We start from the raw sequence: 17,595 nt of genomic DNA on the forward strand, positions 1-17,595 counted from the left end.
CTGCTCTGTTCACTTTGCCCCTTCATGACTGCGACCCGCCAAGCGCCCCTAGCATCCCCTCGTTCCTTGACGGCCACACATTGCCGACATTCGGGATGGCCCGGAGAGTGTCGAGGTTGTGGTTACCGGTCTCGATCACGACGCCGGAGAAGACCACGTGATCAAAACGTTTGACGACTTTGGTCCTCTCGTCGGCGGTCAACTTGGTGATGAGGGCTTCTCTGTCTTCGTCCTGTGGCGTCATGGTCAGGACTAACTCTACGTCGCTTCAGATACGGCATCTGGGTGCTTGGATGAATTCGCACCTTGCTGCTGCCGAACTCGACAATGAACTTTTCGCCCATGACGGCCAGGATGCAGGGTACCACGAAAGCGAGGATAAGCAGTCGCATCGATCTCTGCGATTGATGATGATGAGTGACGTTGGAATACGGCGTGTCGTAGCGAAGTTGAGTGGTTTTCAGGCGGCAATGGCGCTTATGACCGGCACATATACACATACAACATGTCACGTGCGGCACACTGTCGTCCCATTTCGGGTGTGACATCACCTTCCTAAAAGAAAATTGTGAAGGGAAGCCTTCATGTACATGGGATGAGTGTGAGTCCCGAAGTGGTTTTCGATCACACGTGGCTAGAATACTAGAATAAGCCACAGACAGTTTGAGGCTTCGACAATTGGCATCTATTTTGGAAACATCCGTGCTGGACAAAAGCCCTTTTAGTGGTTCATGTCCAAATTACTTTATTCCGGGGCGGCTTTTACGCTACCTACGCGTCATATACAGAAACTATTACTCATACGGAAATAGTCGCCTAAGGTTATATTGGAGACACTGGAGACTTGGAAAGCTTTAATGCGCATTTGATTGCATGAGCCTCGTGGAAAACGTCTTCGTGCATTTTGGATTGGTAATCACGACAACAACCAACAAGTTGACCGCGTCAGAGACCATCTTCGACTTCAACAACTATCCGCATAGTCCCATATTCGACATGTCGTACACCGAAGAGCAACTAGACCGCTACTTCCAGCACATCAACTACCCCCGGGAGATACATGCGTCAGACCGGCTGCAACTCCTCACGGAACTCCAGGCTCACCAGCTTGCGAGGGTCCCCTTCGAGAGCCTGACGCTTCACTACTCGAAACATCGACACGTTTCTCTGGACCTGGAAGATCTCTTCGTCAAGGTCGTCGTGCAGGGCAAGGGCGGCTATTGCATGGAGCTTAACGCCCTGTTCGGCGCCGTCCTCAAAGGCCTCGGTTTCGAACTCACCAGCGTCGGCGGTAAGATCAAGGGAGAAGAACGCTTCGGGGGATGGTAAGGAACACGTCTTCCGCGCCACCACCACGCAAGTAACGTATTGCTCACGCCAACCAAGGTCTCACATGCTCAACCTCGTCACCGTCGACGGCCAGCGCTACATGGTAGACGTCGGCTTCGGAAAGGGCGCGACCATGGTCCCCGTGCCCCTCCGCAGGGATTCCAGCCCCGAGTTCACCACCATCGCGCCCCTGCGCGGCAAGCTCGTCTACGAGAAGCTCGAGCAGAACACCGACGCCGGCCAGCGCATGTGGGTGTACTACTCCACCGACAGCGCCGATGGGCCCTTCCGGCAGCGCAACTGCTTCACCGAGCAGGAGTTCTTCCCCGAGGACTTTGAGGTCATGAACTGGGCCGTCATGTCGCGGCCCACGAGCTACTTCGTCAAGACCGTCCTCTGCATGCGCACGATCCTGAACCCGGACACCAGGAGGGCCGAGGGCACCGTCGTGCTGCACAAGGACGAGGTGAAGCGGAAGATCGGCGACAAGGTGGAGGTTCTCGAGACCCTGAAGAACGAGGCGGAACGGGTCAGGGCTATCGAGAAGTATTTCTTCATCGCGTTGACGCCGGCCGAGCAAAAGGCCATCAGGGGCATGCCTCAAGAGCTGTTGGAAACGAAGTGAAGTTGGAGATTCGAATGCGTGTAAGCAGATGACGGATCAGCATCAGGAACTAAACGAACTGCCGCAGTGAAAAATTCGATTACTTTTGAATCGCCATCCTATTACGAAAGTCTCTACTCAACTACATAGACTGCTAGGGCACAAACAACCTGGTCTGAAAACAAACCCGCGTCACCGGGTTACTCGTCCAATGCTACTTCGTCTCGGCATACGCATTCTCGGCCTGCGCGTCCACCGACGCGTGGTGCTCTTTTTCGTGCAGTCGGTTCTCGAGATCATGGCCGTTGTACCTCTTGCTGGCCTTTCCAGCAACAATCCAGCTGTTGCTGCTGAACAGCTCGTTCATCTCCTCGAGCGGGCGGCGGGCGGTCTCCGGCAGAAACAGCCAGAAGAAGATGGCGTTTGTGATGTTGCATACGATGAAAAGGAAATAGAATTGGTACCCCACGGACTCCATTCCCTCCGGGGTAACTTGGCCCTATTTTTCAGTCAGATACACCGGGAATTATACACAAAGATGATCGCCGACTTACAATCATGGTGTTGAATGCGAAAGAGACCATTGTAGCAATACTAACTCCCTTCGAGCGAGTCCTCGTGTCAAACACCTCGGCGACGATGATCCAGGACAGCGGGCCGCAGGTGGAGGAGAAGCTGAAGTTGTACAGCCAGGTGACGATGATGAACCCCCACTGGGCGCTGAGGTTGTTAGACTCTCCCGGCGGGAACAGAGCGAGGAGGACGGCGGCGATGATGAAGGTGACCGAGTTGAAGATGTTGCCCCCGATGAGGGGCCAGCGGCGGCCGGTGCGGTCGATGAGCAGCATGGCGAGCGTCTGGGCAATGATGGCGAGCCCGTTGCTGATGCCCTGGTATTTCAGCGTGTCTTGCGTCGCGATGCCAATCTGTTCAAAGATCCGGGGGGAGTAGTACTGGGATCTCGTCAGCCTACGATGCTACATACTCACAAGTAGGAGGCTTCCTGCAACGCACTTGGATGGCCGAGACTCCCGTCATCTGGACCGATGCTTGGATGGCACAGCACAGAAACAGGCGGCGGAACGAGCTCCTCGACCGGAAGAGGTCCATATACGATCTCGCTTCTTGCTGGTGCTCGATTTCCACCGCGGTCTTGATCTGCTCGTACTCGGCCCGGACGAAAGCGTCGTTGACATCGTTGTTGGAATGGAGTCGGGCCAGCGTCTTGAGCATCTCCTCGTCGCGTCCCTTGTCACCGAGCCATCTGATGACGAGACGTTAGTGATTGAACCCATGATGGACGAAGCATTTCCTCTGTCCTGAGATAGTGACCTACCTGGGACTCTCGGGGAACAGAAAAGTCAACGCAGCAAGGATGATGGCGGGGATGTTCTGGATCGCCAAAGGGATACGCCACTGCGCGCTCGTGGTCGTGAGCTGGGTATAACACCCCCAGCCGACCCAGGTCGCCACGAACGCCCCGATGCCGATCATGAGCTGCTGCAGCGCCGTGACCGTGCCGCGGATGCTGGGGTGCGCCAGCTCCGCCTGGTACAGCGGGACGATCATGCAGAGCGCGCCCACGCCGAGGCCCGAGATCAGACGGCCAACCCACATCATGTGGATGTCGCGCGCGCCCGTCTGGAGACCCCCGCCCAGGAGGAAGAACAGGGCGCCCGTGACGATGGTGCCTCGTCGGCCCAGGCGATCGCCCAGCGGCCCGGCGGCGCCGGCGCCGAAAAACGCGCCTGCGGTGAACATGGACACCACCAGGCCCTCCGTCGACGTGTCCGGGGAAAAGGCATCTTTGAACGTGTTTGATGCCACGACGGCGGCGATGACACCTGTTTCCGTAAGCTATCGATTTTTGTTTTGATAAGGGAGGGTAAACGCACCGAGGTCATAACCAAAGAGAAAGGCGCCGAGGGAAGCGAAGACTCCCACGAGCCACTGATACACTTTTGGTGATAGAAGCGCCATATCTTCACAAGAATAAGTTCTATTTCTCTCGCTCGAGAAGTTGAACTCTCAGTGCTTCTTTTGACTATATGTTTTCCTATTAAACCCGTCCCCTCTTATATCCAGACGCTGATCCGGGGAAGCTCGTCCATCGGTGTGGACCATAGGGGGGGTTGTTGCGGTGGGGGGGCGGTGCTCCGTCTCCGCAATTTCGGTCGCTTCGGCGAGCCAAAAGCCCGGGACGGGCTCTGGTTCGCGCGGTTCTGGAGTCGGTTTCTTGGTTCTCGCTTGGCTCGCCATGGTGACGCAAACGGCCAAGAGCCGCCGAGCGGTGTTCTTGGTCAAAGGCCTTGCTTGACAAGACCAACCTGACGAATCAGCCCACGCCGACTTGGAAATGAAGATGGAGACCGCTTCGCGCGAGAAGTGACGTCGATGCTTTCCTTACTGAGAGTTTGGGGTGCTGGCATGTCCACCTGATCAGGGGAAACAACAGTGCCCAGCCCCTGGATGCAGCATCGGAATGGATTTCAGTGGCCGCTCGGTAACGATGCCAATCCCCGGTCGGAGGCCTGTATAGCAGAGCCAATGTGAGTCTGGGACGCTGCCAAGTTTCCCTAGAGTTTGACGGTGCGTCAATCAGGCTCATGTCTGGACCTTTCTATGAATGGCGTGAATCATCGTACACAGCATGTTTGCTTCAAGGCCTGGATGGCTGCACTGCGCGGCTTGGGCCGGCACGGGCATCGGCGCAGCACGGGGGACACTGGCCCGAGTCCCATTTTTCCCGGGATTTCAATCCCGGCGGCGGTATCCGGCGGAGCAGGGGCCTATCCAGAGATGGCGACCAGATCGGTAAACCGACGTAATGTCGACTCCGACGAATCTGTCTTCCTTGCACTATGGAGTGGTTGCTAATCTGACTCCCATCGCCCTATTGACGGGAAGTTGGCGGGCAAAGTTCCCGGCCTTCATCATGCAAGATTGTGCCTTTACGAAGCATATCGGAACCAATTTTGCGGTCGTCAACAGCAAATCGCCAAGTAGGACTTCACATTTTGATCACACTTTGAACACTAAGCAGCAGATTTAAAAGGCAATGACATAGCATCTCCACCATAGTTATTGAACCCTGATTAAACAAGAAGAACCCTCATAGCCCCTACGAATCAAGCAGCGCTCATCGGCCCCGGTCAACAGGGCGAGCATTCAGGTCCTCAAAGGGAATGGGCGCCCCTGTGCCAAACTTATCCAAGATCTCGGGCGTGACGCCAGCGTAGTCGACAAGGGGCTTCCTGACGGCGAAATCGGACGCGGGGACCTAGTATCGAGATTATTAGTGGCCCCGGACATGGATGTCAGGTCATGTTTTGAAGGGACTGCACTTACCCAGTTACCATGCACGCCCTCCCGGATTCTGAAGGGAAGCTGAACGACGCTGATGGGGCCAGCCGTGATGTTCTTGGCATCTAAGATGACGAGGTTGCCCAGTGTCGTCTTATGATCCCGGCAGGAGACGATTAAATAGCCATCGCCCTCCGGCGAGTCCGGGGTGCGAGGCACAAAGCATGGTTCCCCCACTGTTTGCTCCGGGCCGGCATGCCAGACCTCGGTGAGCCCCCCGTTAATGTCGATGTGCAGGATACTCCCGAAGCCGTTGGGGCCGGGCAACCCGCATCCGTAAGCGTGAGTGTAGGGCTTGGTGGTGTAGCGGTCGTCGCAACGTGCCAGCTCTCCGGGGATGTCGCTGATGATGGCCGGCAGCTCCAGCTCGCCGGGCTCTGCCTTGGGGTCGATCCTGAACCTGACGAATTTGCCGACCGGCGGCGGTCCGTCCTGCGTCTCAAGCTCGGGGTGCTTGGTGGGGAACGCCCTGAGAGCATCCGTATCGTGGAGGAAGAGGTCGATGTAGAGGATACCGTCTCCGTCTTCGAAGTGGTTGCATACGTGGCCCCAGTAGTGGTTTTTTAGCGAAGTGAACCACTTCGCGTCCTCTGGCTTCGGGTTCCGGCGCGGAAGGATTCCGAAATGATTGGGCTTCGCGATGAGTTAGTTCAGGTCAAGCTTCCACTCTATCATCCCTCTTCCACAGCTGCGAAGCAACGCCAAGTGTCTTACAAGGAAGGGGTTTCGGCGAAAGTGTGTGCCGTTGTCTCTCTTCATGTGTTCCAAGTCGAACTGGTGAGGCGTCATACAGAAAGCAACGTAGCTAATTTTGTTGGATTAGCACGTCAAGATTCAAAATTAACTTTAGGTTCTTGCAGACGGGGGACAGACTTGTCAGTCGCAGCCATGTCGTGAGTCCAGCTAACGACCGGAGTCTTGATCCAGCATTCGTCCAGTACTTTGCCTTCCTTACTGAACCGATAATACGCCAGTTCGTTCGCGCTGCGTAGTCTTCTCAGTTCAACGACCAGGGAATATCAACACCGAGCAACGAACCCAATGCCAGAGGCTTCCATGCCGAAGCCGAGCATCTCGCCCGTGGAGACATCAGTCTTGGGATGAGCACAGAACGTCTTGGAACGCAGCTGGCCCTCGAAAGTGTACACACCTGTGCGAGGTTCGGTTAGCTTTACTCGGCTTTTTCTTGAACAAAATTCGATAAAGTGTCGTACCAATGGTGTCCAACGTGTCGGGGTCCAAAAGGATTGGCGGGCTGTCCTCCTTGAGCACGAGCAGCTTCTTCTGCCACCACTGCACGTGGGTGTTCCCCGTCGACTGGACCTCGTCAAAGACGCGGGGGTCCCCAGCGTACGGGTTCCGGTATGTGCCCCAGAGAGGCTGCCGGGCCGCCCGCTCATGGATGAAGCGCGGGGTCCGGACGAACTTTTGCTTATAGTCGACGACGCCGTTGGAGATTCTCCAAGCGTTGACGGCGCCGTCGCCGTTGATCCAGATATCCTTTCTGTTGCGGTTGGTGTAAATGTAGTCAATGACAACACGGTAGAACGTGCCGTCGATGTTGGGCGGGATTTTGCCGTGGACAACGCAAGAGCCGATCTCAGCATCAAACCGGCCGGGATTGTTGACGGGCTGGGCACATTGGGGGTCGGCGACCTCGAATTCAAACTCCCTGCTGACGGGAAGCGCCTCCTTTCTTCCAGTAATGGTGGCGGGCGAGCCAGAATCGACGATCTCGGATCGACTCAGTCGTGGAAAGAGATGCCATTGCGGGGGAGGGAGCTGAGATTTGTCTGACATTTCGTTTTCTTTGTGATGCTACCAAATACGAGAGAGGGATAATGGCCAAGAGATACACACATATTTGGACACGAAGGTGACAGTCTCCCTTTCTTCAACAGTCTTTGGCCGCATCGTGAGAATCAATTATTAATCAGCGGCATTCGCCATTTGCCTTTCACCGCCTCGGGATGGACAGATCCCAGTCGAGAAAAGTTCAACAAATCCAATGAGGCAGCATAGTTCCTTCATCCAAACAGGTTAACAAGACTTGACTAAGCGGCACTCGGTTTTCATTTCACCATCACCTACTCCACGATTGGCCCCAAGCGGGGAGATACGAATAGGTCCGGCACACGCCGCCTTGACCATCCAACTGCGAGTCTCTAAGCGGCGGGTTCAAAGACCCCGTAGCCCGGCGTTCCAGTTGGCGGGGCAAACAAGTTCGTGTATCTGTATACCGATGGTTATCGAGAGCAAAGTGGCTTTGCGAGCTCGTAATCCTGCCAACCTTGCATGGCGCCCCGACTTGATGTGCAGCCATCTGAGTTGGGTTACAGTAACACGGTGCTGTCTGCCCGTATCTGGGGTCACACAGGGGTGGGAGAGGGTGCTTAAGTTGTCAAGGTCCTGGCTCCATAACTTAAACTATAACTAAAGGTACTGAAGTGCAATGTTTCGCGATTTGGAGTGTCCTCATGTTTGGGTTTGCGACACTCTCCAGAAGTAGCTTCATCCAATACCATTACCCAGAAAGCAGATTCACAAAAACTGCAAGCTCTAGCGGTCTGGTCACTTCCTCAAGATGTCAGACGAGGTATCTCATGAGCTCCAGCTAGCTAATCTCTACTGAATGTGTACGAGAGCTAGGTGTCCCAAACAGGAGACCAAGGGTGGCGTAACACCTAAAGCATCGTTTGTCAGGGATCCACTTCCCAGTGGAGCAGTAATTTCACCGTATCCATCTGGTTGGGAGACTTTCCTAATGTGGCAATGCGCAATGCAATGCAGAATAGAATGTTTGTCACCGCCTCAGTCTATCCGCTTGTGTAAGTTAAGTAACTAAGGAGCAATCCATACAAGGAATATGCCCGCGTCATGAGTCTTCTCAACGTGAAGATTTGGTAATTCTAACCGCTAAATCCATTGCTGCTAATTGTACTAGTTTCGTAGGGAAACAAACAGTACAGTCTACAATTGAGGCGAAGATGAACAGAACAAGGGAGCGGTAACCGGTCCTAAGTAAGACATTCCGCCGCATTGGATGGATTGAAAGTCATGTTGAGCGGTCCTTTGCCTGACAACGCCATCCTTCCGAAAGAGGCATGGCTATGAAGGGCTCAGAACAGCTGGATCATCTCCACGACCCCGAACCCCGATTCCAGCCCTAGAAACTTCCCAGAGACGTTGACATAGCCCGCGTAAACGGTGTCGCTCACAGCCTTGGCACCGTAGATCTCCTGGTCCTTCCGCACCGACTCGATGTCGAGCACATCCCCATTCTCGAAGGTGAGTCTCCAGCTCTGGGGGTAGGTGATGTTGGATCTCGGGGAGGTCCACGAACCGCAGCCGCCGCCGCCGGCTTCCATGTCGAAGGGCAGGACGTACTGCGACTCCTCGCCGACGCGGACAGTCGCGAACTGGTACGTCTCGAACGACGGGCTGCCAAAGTCGTAGGCCCAGATGCTTGCCTTGGTCGAGGAGTCGGGGAAGTGCAGCTGAAACCATGTCCATTTCTGGGGGGCCCCGGCGCCCTTTTGATGGTCGTACCAGAGCATTGACCGGCTCGGGTCGACGGTGTGCGTCTCCTCGCCCAGAGTGACTGTCCCGGACGTGGTGCTGGCCGGGATGGACCACTCCGTCGAGTTAGCGAAGCCGGGGCCGAAGGTGAAGGCCGCGCCGCCACCGTTCAAGATGACCTTTGACGTGCTCTCCCAGGTCAGGTTGTAGGCGTATTCGGAAGTCGAGCCGGAGGTGTACATGCTCGTGATCATATTCGCCGTAGTTGATCCCAGAGCGCAGTTTCCGGACGAGACGTGGAAGCCTGTAGTGGGGAGGGAGGAGTTGGGAGGGTTCGCGTATTCCAAATTGTTCCAGTACTCGAGGGTGTCCAGGTCGAGGAGGGAGGATTTGCAGATCGGGCCCAGGATATGGGCGAGGGCGAGGTACTGGGTGCCAGTGGTTGTGGTGAGGAAAGCACTGGTCCAGTAGGAACCGCCGATTTGGTCCAAGGTTAAGTTGTACAGCGATGGGACGCGAGTCTGTGTTATTTTTCACTTTGTCAGCTTGTGGCATTATTGTGAGAGGGGGGTTTCTATGGGAAACGCACGTTGAGATATTTGGTATGGTTGTCCGGCTTGAAAGCCTCTGCTGCGCAACCGCTGAGGAGCGCCGAGATAACGAGAAGCCAAGGCATTGTGAGATGAGTGGAAACGAGTACGCTTCGCAGAAATGGGTTATGATGCTAGCAGTCTTGGGGTGTTGATACTGAATATCTGTTCCAAGAGCCGTCTGAACATGGAGTTAATATATCGCCAGCATGCTCCTGCCATGACCTGGATGGATGGGTTTGAACATGTGGCTCCGGCAGGGTGGATAGGCATCAGCTCTCGATAGAAGCCGAAAGCGCCGGCCGGACAGACAGCATGGTTGCGCTCTATTGTTAAAGTAGATTGCAAGGCACAATCAGGGGCTACCGACCGCTCTATCGCGGCATAACAAGGTAGAAACCCAATCACTCGTACTGGCCATACACATAACAAGGCCGAAGGCGTAAGGAAGCGGGTCTCGGGAAACAAGGCATGATCGTTGCGGTTTTTTACACCGAAATTGATGTTACTCAAAGTGGGCAAGTGAGCAAAGGGTCATCTGTTGGCTAAGGGACGTTGCGAATCCACCAGGAGACAATCTTTGGTCCTTTCCACACGCTGGCTGGAAGTCCCCAACCCCTGATCCATCATGAGCTGCTGCCCGAGATTAATGACCAGTTCCTTCTAAGCCTAAATTTGTATGATTGTTATTGAGGCCCCGTCACTTTAGCCAGTAGAATACCTCGAAAGGATTCAAAATACAGAAGTAAATAAAAGCTCAGCTGGTCAAGGGTGTGTTGGAACTGTGGCTTGCAGGGTGAACCCACTGGCTCTAGGAAAATAGAGTCACGATGCGTTCTACCGATGAGGGGCCGTTCACTACGATTTCAAAGCTTCATCGCCCAAATCATGGCTGAGTTCTCTAGACTTCAGCTTGGGTCATGATCGTCACCGCCACGTCTGAGAAATGCGATGAAAATGGTGACGGTGACACACCTCGTTGTCCCTTCGATTCGGGCTCGGCAACTACGAAAGGCCCGAAATTGAACTCCTATGTCCCCGAAGTGCATATTCCCCGATACCTGCGCCAACAAAAACAGATCGACGTAGCAGGCGTAAACAATCGCACATTCATATTTAATTCCTACTTTCCGATGGTGAAGTACCGAGAAGGTATTGAAAGGCCAGCCTAGTACAGCCAAACAGTGCATTGGTCAATGATGATGAAGTTTTCAAAGTCCCCCAGCTCCCCAGACCTCCACAGACAGGGCTGGATCATGAACTCGACGTTTCTTGACTGTGGGCTCCCCGTCGCCGCTTTCATCACTTTCTGGTCGAAGGCAACCCTCGATCCCCCCTGGAGCGGCCAGCTGACGGCATAGCAGGCTTGCTGGCCGGAGAACTTGCGGTCCAGCTCGATGGCCTTGGCCACAACGGCCTGCAGCTCGCGGCGGTACGCACCCGAGTTTTTGATCCTCGACCGGCAGGGCTCAAAGAACTCTTCCAGGTCGTCGAGGATCGAATGAACTTCCTCGTCGCGGTCGTGGGGCGGCTGGATAATCGAGACGATGCTGACCGTCAGGGCCTTCCACTGTTGATATAAAGCACCGTGCTGTCCTGATTCCTCCAGGTTTCGTTGCAAACTCGATGCTGAAGACAAAAAAAGGTTAGCATTGAAACAACTGCATTGATGAGGCTCTGCAAGAGGAGCCTAGGGACTTACTCAGCCTGTGTAATCTCCCCTTGTATCTCCCCGCCCAGCACATGGGCGCGACGCCGCCGGTGTCCCCAAACACGAACCTGACAAGGGCCTTCCAGACGGCGGCCTCTACCAGGGCAGGGCCCGACTTCCTGTCGGCGGCGGCGGCGAGCGGATTCGGCGTCACCTCGTGGAGCCACTCCGTGTTGATCTTGGCCCAGGACACTATCTTGTTCTCCCAGAGGCCGCCGCCGTAGTGGTTGGCGACCAGGTTGCGGATGTCGTAGGCGAGCTCCCCCCAGTCCTTGAGAAGCTCGCTCTCGGGCCGGCTGAGGGGCGCCTGGGCCGGGATGTTGGCGCTCTTGTCGGCGGCGTTGATGATCTTGTTTCTGAAGACGGCAAGGGTCTGGTTCAGCTCTTGGACTTCGTCGGCGTGTCGGTTCTTTTCGTCGGCGATCCTCTGCAGGAGGGCCGACCGGTCGTCTGCCATGTCGCTAATGATCTTGTTCATGTCCTCAATGACCTTGTCGCGCTCTTTGATGACGCTGTCCTGCCTCTCAATGGCCTTTTCGTGTTCCTCAATGGTGTTGCGGTTCTCCTCGATCGTCCTGGCTTGCTCTTCGATGAATGACATACGGTCTTCCAGGACCATCTCGTAGTTGCTCCGCTCCGCGGCAGCATCTTGCAACGATACGGGCTGGGGCTGAGAGAAACGCCTGTCTTCCGGCGGAGGGTTCGGCGGCAGCTCCTTGTGTGCGTCTTTCGGGGACGCCTCGGGGGTGTACACCGTAGTTTCACGCATTTGTATGACGGTACTCTGCGTCGACTGAACGGGCTTCTGCTGTTCCCCATGCAGGGGCTCGCACTCGGCGGCATGGGTACCACTGCCGCTGACGGTCGTCTGTGAAATGGTGACGGTGCTCTGCTGCACGGTCGAAACGGAAGGACTGAAGTGGCCGGCGGCGGGTTTCCGGCCGTGAGTCCCGGTGTGCCGGACGACCGCCTTGGAGGCCAGACTGACGGGGCTCCTGGGGATGCCTTGGCCCTTACCGACGCGGTCCGTGGGGGGCTGCTGCTTGCTTTGGTTTTTGGAGGAGAGGAAACGCATCCACATCGGGGGCTTTGTGTTTTTTCCCTCCTCGGCCCTGAGAGTTGCCAACATGGTGTTGTCGTCGCGTCCAGGACGGCTCCTGGAACGGACCCTTGGCGAGTGGTTTCTTGAACGATTCTGATGGCTCCCCTCCGAGTACTCGTGGGAGCTGGAAGGTCGCGCGTTGATATGTGACTGCCGAACGCCGTTTGACTGGGGCGGGTATCTCTGATTACTGTGCACTGTCCGAAGCTCGTGGGTGTCCATAGTCCATATCTGATGTGGTTTTGCACATATGCTGGATGGCAGGTTTCCTGGGGGGAAAAACGACGCTTAATGGGGAATTCCTCAAGTCTCAGCGAAGAAAGCACACATCGATCGACAAAAAGAGGGGAATGGCTCTTTCATGAAACGATTACACAGCCTGGCCTGGAGTATGAGAAATCAAGTGTCAAAATGGCGGCGGCATAGAGATGGTTCGCCTTGCCAGATTCAGGCTGACTGGTCTAGCATGGGTGGAAGAACGCCTCCTGAAGCGCCGGGTGAAATCTGCCACCCCCCCTATGCTAGCTGTTGTTTCTTTTTCGGAGAGGCGTTCTCTCGGTGGACGATTGGTTTGCCTCTTCACTGCCTGATTGCCTGCCATTTCCATACGATTATGACACTGCCGGCCGAGGTCCGTTGCAAGCCGAGAACCGGCAAATGGAAAAAACACCAACCCATCTTCTGCTCTATCAGAAGAAGCCTAGTGGCCGCCACAGAGCCAATATACATGTACTTCGGCACATCTAGCGGCTGGCTGAAGGTGTTCTGTATATGCACCGTAAGCATAGAAAGACAAGGGTTAGGGTCGCCGTCATTGGCTCATGGTCAACCCCCAGGACAATGCACGAACAGCTTGATATCTCCGAGCTGAGGCATACTCAAGATAAGCCAGAGCCAATCAAACATAGCATCGGTTTCTCTACATGCAGATATCTGCCACCAGCTACTGGTTCCCCAGCACCAGGCGAACCACAAAGGAGGTCACATTCAGCACCGCGCCTAGCGCAACAGCCGCGTTCATCCCGTGTTCCTTCATAGCTTTCTTCATGCGTTGCCGCATCGGGTACCCGGGACGGACCCTCATCCGCTCGACAGAGTCGCCCATGAGCCGCAGGATCTTCTCCACCTCCTCTTTCTCCTCCTTCAGCTCCCGTATCTTGTCCTTGTTCCGGGGCTGCACCCGCAGCTCCTTCTCCAGCCGCTCCTCTACGTCATATTTCTTGAGCCGGTAGGTCTCGTGGTCCTTCTCCAGCTGGTTGATCAGGTTTGTGCCGGCCTTGGTCTCGAGAATGGACCTGTCCTGGTCGACGATCTCCTTCTGGATGTCGAGCACGACGCTCTCCTTTCCCGCGAGCTGGAAGATGAGGGCGTACGCCGAGTCCGAGGTGCCGTCGAATTGAGCGACGTAGGATCCCTTTTGCTCCATGGAATTCCAGAAATTGTCCAGCAGCTCCTGCTCGCGCTGGAGGGCGCGCCTGCGGTCTTGCGGGCGGAGCATGTTCCACATAGTCGTGACGAGAATGACGTTTTTGAGGGCGTCATCCCCCACCAAGCTTTCGAGGAGACGTAAATACGACTTTGACGTGCCCGTCATCTTGTTGTCTGTGATTTTGTGGAGGTACAGGATTCCTCGCAAAGGAAGGCCGGAAGCATGCTGAGCGGCCAGGTATTCGGTGATTTCGGCGAGGATTTCGGCCGGGGAACGCTCCGTATCATCGAATCCGGGAGTGTCGACAACCGTTATACTGCGCGACTCGTCGCCATCGAGAAAGATCTGGACAGCTTGACAGCTCTGGGTCTCTAAAGCCGTGTTAGTTTGAGCTGTCTAGTGTGGCTTCTGCAGTGCGAGCTGAATTAAATTTACCTGCAAACAACGAGTGCCCCTCCTTGACACTATGGTTCTGGAGCTGGTTCAGGAAGTAACTCTTCCCCGCCCCAGTGACGCCCATGACCAGAATGACGCCTTCGCTTGAATCATCCTTGGTTTCGATACTTGGAGGACTCGTGGTTGACATTGTGTTACGAAGTTTAGAAAAGAAGCAACAGATCCGTAAGACGGTTATTTTCAGGGGATAATAGTTCGTGGATGTGTGTTTATTCGAAGTACGAACACTGAGATTGTCGTCTTAAGATGGTGAGAAAATGTTTTTGGGCCGATTCCACGAACGACAGCTAGTACCGCCGTGTCGACACTCCAGGGCGCCTAATCGTAAGGCAAACTGGCTGCCTTGAACACCCATCTCCGCCACTATGTCGATGACAAAAAATGCTGTGCGCCTTGCAGGCGCCTCGTCTACTAGTCTCAATAGAGTGGTGCTTGGTGTGTGGGTGGTGTGTTCGGCACAGCCTTCAGCTGAGAACAGGGGTTTATGGCATGGGCAAACGGATAGGCTGCCCGTCTCCCTCCCTGGGAGTCTGGTTCGCCAATCCGCAGCCACTCTCTGGGTTTTCAACAGATTCCCCAAATAAATGTCTGCTTCATGTTTCTCTCGAAAGCTTCAATCCGTTCCCTTGGATGGCGTGTGACGTTTGATTGACTTTGTTGTCATTCACAGCCAGTCATAGTCAGTGCAATGTTCGGTCACACTCTTCCGGACCGGACCCGATCCGGCCTCGGGTCCATCAGCCTCTTCGACGATGAAAGCTCCGAAAAATTCGTCGCAGTCGGCATCGACTTTGGCACAACGTGAGTCCATTCTTAATTAATTCGATGTGCCCTATGCATTTGTTTCTCTGTTCACTTTGGCTAACGAGTATTTCAATATAGATATTCCGGTGTCTCGTGGGCCCGCTCAACTCGCCCCAAGGAACTCAATGAGATCACCGGCTGGTCCTCGGAAGACCCGAGAAACAGGCGTGAGACTCAGGTCCCGACCTTGTACGACATCGATACAGGGAAATGGGGTTACGAGATCACGCCGGATATGGTGCCTATGCGGTGGTTCAAGCTGCTCCTGCTGAACGACGACGACATCCAGAAAGAGGATATTCGCAACTCCCCGCAGCTTCAACAAGCCCGCCAGCTGCTGGCCCAGTCAACAAAAAGGAAGAGGCCGGTCGAGATCGTGGGCGCCTACCTCGAAAAGATTTGGAACCACACCTACGCGACCCTCAAGACCATGATGGACATCGAGGACCTGCCCCTCCGCGTGGCCATCACGATCCCGGCCATCTGGCCCGCCTACGCCCAGGGCCTCATGCGGGAGGCGGCAAAGATCGCCGGCATCACGAAAAAGCGCGATATTGGCGACACGACCCTGATTCTGGTCCAGGAACCCGAGGCCGCGGCTTTGGCGAGCTTGTTCCAGCATAGCTCATTTCCAGAAATACAGGTACCAGCCATCGCAAATCACATTTGGCTTGAGTAATGGGCGGTTTCTAATGTTTAGCACAGAAGAACGAATCGTTCATCGTATGCGATGCCGGCGGCGGCACTGTTGTGAGTCTCCCCGCCTCCCATTTCTTGCTCGACTGTCGCTGACCATGCCAGGATGTTATAAGCTACAGAGTAACGTCCGAACGCCCATTCAAGCTCGAAGAATGCGTCCCGGGCGATGGTGTGTACATCAAAACCATGAGCGTCAAAAGGACCAAGCTGATCGTGTTCAAGGGAAACTTGCGGGGGCTTTCCAGATCGACCAAGCCTTCGAGGCCCATCTCCGCGGCAAGTCCAAGCTGAAGATCACCTCGCTCAGCGCCTCGGATTACAATCAGTTCATCCAGAAGGAGTGGGAGCTGGGCGCCAAGAGGACGTTCAACAACGCCAGCGAACCGAGGTTCTTCAACCTCCACCCACCCAGCAAAGCATACGGGACGATGGCCCGGCTACGGCACAAGGAGACGCTGGCTATCAACAAGTAAGCTCGAGTTTCACAACTACACGGCTCACAAGGTGTTTCTGGGCTAACTTAATTCACCCAGAGAGGAAATGAAAGGCTTCTTCAGCAGGTCCCTTACCGGCATTCGCAGTCTCGTCAACAGTCAGTATAAACAGATAGAAAAAGCGACTGGGAAGCCGCCAAAGGTGAGCCTACACCCCTCCTCCCCGAGTGCATGTCAAATCTTCGATCATCCTGATAACAATCTTTTCCCTGCAGAAGATCCTTCTTGTTGGAGGTCTGGGCAGTTCAGAGTATGTGTACGACGTGTTGAACGACTTGTTCGACAACAGAGTCCTCCGCCCCAGCGATAGGTAAGCGCAGCAAACTTTCAATTCCATGTTTTCACCAACGACTTGCGTGCCCTGACAGCATCAATATCTTCCCCCTTGAGGTTCTCTTTCCGCTGACTTAAAGTCTCAAAGTTGGTCGGCCGTCGCCCGCGGAGCCATCCTCCGCCTGCTACAGGAGAACATCTCGTCGCAGACCACCCTCTCACCAAAGCAACGAGTAGCCTTAGCAGTCTTGCCAAATGTGGTTTCTCGCAGGTCGAGAAATCACTACGGTATCATGGTCGACACACCAGTAGAAACTGTGGATCTCGAGCCCGAGGACGAACCCTACAAAGACCCAGAAGGGGTGAGGAGGGTCACACGAATGGAATGGTATCTTAAAAAGGTAGCTTCCTCCCCTGGATTATGTATGGCATCCGTTGTCTAATCTGGCTATAGGGCGACAAGGTCGACAAGGCCTCGCGCATCCCCATCACGTACCACGGATTCTATCAAGCACCTCTACCACCCAAATGTACCTTCGACATCATGTACAGTTCCGAGGATGTGGTTCCTATACGACCTGGACCAAAGGTGATGGACCTCTGTCGCATAGAGTGCGATTGGGACAAGCCTATAGAGGAGTGGAAGACGGTGGGCAACCCATACACAGGATGGAGGAAGCATGAGGACCTTGAACTGACCATGGGCCTGGAGGGCGAGCCCAAGTGGGAGATTCGGGTTGGGTCAAAACGGGCAGAACACAGTTTTGAGGTTCAGTATATGGGATGACTAGAACTGGGGATGCAATAGATTGAAACCCTCATGATATTTATCATCGCTACTGCATTGATTTGTTGCGACGGCCCTCAATCACAACACTGCCTCACATCCTGCTCTCCCATGTGTACGGCGAAGCCATCCAGGAAGACTTGGATGAAAGTGTCTACCCCAGTCCCGGAAGCCATGGGCCGTGGACCATAAGCTACTCCAAATGTCTTGTGCGTTGTGACATTGAATGTGTATTTATTCTCAGTGGAATTTCCCACAATGATCTAACAGCGCGCAAGGGATACATAGTTACACGTTGAACCTCCATGATAATGATCAAAATCTTATTCAATCCATCAGATTGCGCAAGCAAGTAGTATAAGACTCGCACTTCATTCTTTCTGATGTTGCAGCTGCTCTAAGAGCCTATGCTTTCTTTCTCACAATGCAACTCTA

General features: G+C 54.7%; 8 protein-coding genes across 8 annotated transcripts; 2 read left to right on the forward strand and 6 right to left on the reverse strand.

Moving 5' to 3' along the window:
• Position 1: 1 nt before the first annotated feature.
• CDEST_10429 (uncharacterized protein) lies at positions 2-500 on the reverse strand (the record flags this gene model as incomplete). The annotated part of the gene is made up of 2 exons (XM_062926587.1): positions 2-232; positions 306-500. 2 exons carry the CDS (start codon positions 498-500, stop codon positions 23-25), a joined length of 405 nt encoding a protein of 134 aa, XP_062782638.1. The 3' UTR covers positions 2-22.
• A 373-nt stretch (positions 501-873) lies between these two features.
• CDEST_10430 (Putative arylamine N-acetyltransferase, papain-like cysteine peptidase superfamily) lies at positions 874-2,437 on the forward strand (the record flags this gene model as incomplete). Its single annotated transcript, XM_062926588.1, has 2 exons — positions 874-1,325; positions 1,387-2,437. 2 exons carry the CDS (start codon positions 874-876, stop codon positions 1,952-1,954), a joined length of 1,020 nt encoding a protein of 339 aa, XP_062782639.1. The 3' UTR covers positions 1,955-2,437.
• Positions 2,148-3,913, reverse strand: CDEST_10431 (Putative major facilitator, sugar transporter, major facilitator superfamily; the record flags this gene model as incomplete). Its single annotated transcript, XM_062926589.1, has 5 exons — positions 2,148-2,432; positions 2,488-2,886; positions 2,948-3,197; positions 3,270-3,777; positions 3,829-3,913. The coding sequence occupies 5 exons, from the start codon at positions 3,911-3,913 to the stop codon at positions 2,148-2,150; spliced, it is 1,527 nt and encodes a 508-aa protein (XP_062782640.1).
• Positions 3,914-5,072: 1,159 nt separating this feature from the next.
• Positions 5,073-7,096, reverse strand: CDEST_10432 (Putative carotenoid oxygenase; the record flags this gene model as incomplete). The annotated part of the gene is made up of 6 exons (XM_062926590.1): positions 5,073-5,213; positions 5,282-5,929; positions 6,011-6,101; positions 6,170-6,289; positions 6,335-6,446; positions 6,511-7,096. The coding sequence occupies 6 exons, from the start codon at positions 7,094-7,096 to the stop codon at positions 5,073-5,075; spliced, it is 1,698 nt and encodes a 565-aa protein (XP_062782641.1).
• Positions 7,097-8,226: 1,130 nt separating this feature from the next.
• CDEST_10433 (Putative AttH-like domain superfamily protein) lies at positions 8,227-9,575 on the reverse strand. The gene is made up of 2 exons (XM_062926591.1): positions 9,405-9,575; positions 8,227-9,336 (listed from the first exon to the last, which is right to left on the reverse strand). Exons 1-2 carry the CDS (start codon positions 9,489-9,491, stop codon positions 8,416-8,418), a joined length of 1,008 nt encoding a protein of 335 aa, XP_062782642.1. The 5' UTR covers positions 9,492-9,575; the 3' UTR covers positions 8,227-8,415.
• A 958-nt stretch (positions 9,576-10,533) lies between these two features.
• CDEST_10434 (uncharacterized protein) lies at positions 10,534-12,572 on the reverse strand. The gene is made up of 2 exons (XM_062926592.1): positions 11,108-12,572; positions 10,534-11,034 (listed from the first exon to the last, which is right to left on the reverse strand). The coding sequence occupies exons 1-2, from the start codon at positions 12,438-12,440 to the stop codon at positions 10,574-10,576; spliced, it is 1,794 nt and encodes a 597-aa protein (XP_062782643.1). The 5' UTR covers positions 12,441-12,572; the 3' UTR covers positions 10,534-10,573.
• A 536-nt stretch (positions 12,573-13,108) lies between these two features.
• CDEST_10435 (Putative AIG1-type guanine nucleotide-binding (G) domain-containing protein) lies at positions 13,109-14,349 on the reverse strand. Its single transcript, XM_062926593.1, has 2 exons — positions 14,083-14,349; positions 13,109-14,018 (listed from the first exon to the last, which is right to left on the reverse strand). Exons 1-2 carry the CDS (start codon positions 14,231-14,233, stop codon positions 13,162-13,164), a joined length of 1,008 nt encoding a protein of 335 aa, XP_062782644.1. The 5' UTR covers positions 14,234-14,349; the 3' UTR covers positions 13,109-13,161.
• A 335-nt stretch (positions 14,350-14,684) lies between these two features.
• CDEST_10436 (Putative Heat shock protein 70 family) lies at positions 14,685-17,206 on the forward strand. The gene is made up of 9 exons (XM_062926594.1): positions 14,685-14,904; positions 14,986-15,550; positions 15,613-15,657; positions 15,709-15,775; positions 15,829-16,075; positions 16,140-16,242; positions 16,316-16,410; positions 16,522-16,774; positions 16,828-17,206. The coding sequence occupies exons 1-9, from the start codon at positions 14,792-14,794 to the stop codon at positions 17,158-17,160; spliced, it is 1,821 nt and encodes a 606-aa protein (XP_062782645.1). The 5' UTR covers positions 14,685-14,791; the 3' UTR covers positions 17,161-17,206.
• The last annotated feature ends 389 nt before the right edge of the window (positions 17,207-17,595 follow it).

The sequence above is a fragment of the Colletotrichum destructivum genome, chromosome 6 (assembly GCF_034447905.1).
Source record: "Colletotrichum destructivum chromosome 6, complete sequence".
NCBI classification, from domain to species: Eukaryota; Fungi; Ascomycota; class Sordariomycetes; order Glomerellales; family Glomerellaceae; genus Colletotrichum; species Colletotrichum destructivum.

Bases quoted from the DNA above. Each gene is read 5' to 3' on its own strand.
- CDEST_10433 (XM_062926591.1), bottom strand. From the start codon at position 9,491: ATGCCTTGGCTTCTCGTTATCTCGGCGCTCCTCAGCGGTTGCGCAGCA. The intron at 9,337-9,404 runs GTGCGTTTCCCA...AAAATAACACAG, and splicing joins ACCATACCAAATATCTCAAC to ACTCGCGTCCCATCGCTGTA.
- CDEST_10434 (XM_062926592.1), bottom strand. From the start codon at position 12,440: ATGGACACCCACGAGCTTCGGACAGTGCACAGTAATCAGAGATACCCG. The intron at 11,035-11,107 runs GTAAGTCCCTAG...TTTTGTCTTCAG, and splicing joins GGGGAGATTACACAGGCTGA to CATCGAGTTTGCAACGAAAC.
- CDEST_10435 (XM_062926593.1), bottom strand. From the start codon at position 14,233: ATGTCAACCACGAGTCCTCCAAGTATCGAAACCAAGGATGATTCAAGC. The intron at 14,019-14,082 runs GTAAATTTAATT...ACACGGCTTTAG, and splicing joins GGGGCACTCGTTGTTTGCAG to AGACCCAGAGCTGTCAAGCT.
- CDEST_10436 (XM_062926594.1), top strand. From the start codon at position 14,792: ATGTTCGGTCACACTCTTCCGGACCGGACCCGATCCGGCCTCGGGTCC. The intron at 15,551-15,612 runs GTACCAGCCATC...TGTTTAGCACAG, and splicing joins GCTCATTTCCAGAAATACAG to AAGAACGAATCGTTCATCGT. The intron at 15,776-15,828 runs GTGTGTACATCA...ATCGTGTTCAAG, and splicing joins AGAATGCGTCCCGGGCGATG to GGAAACTTGCGGGGGCTTTC.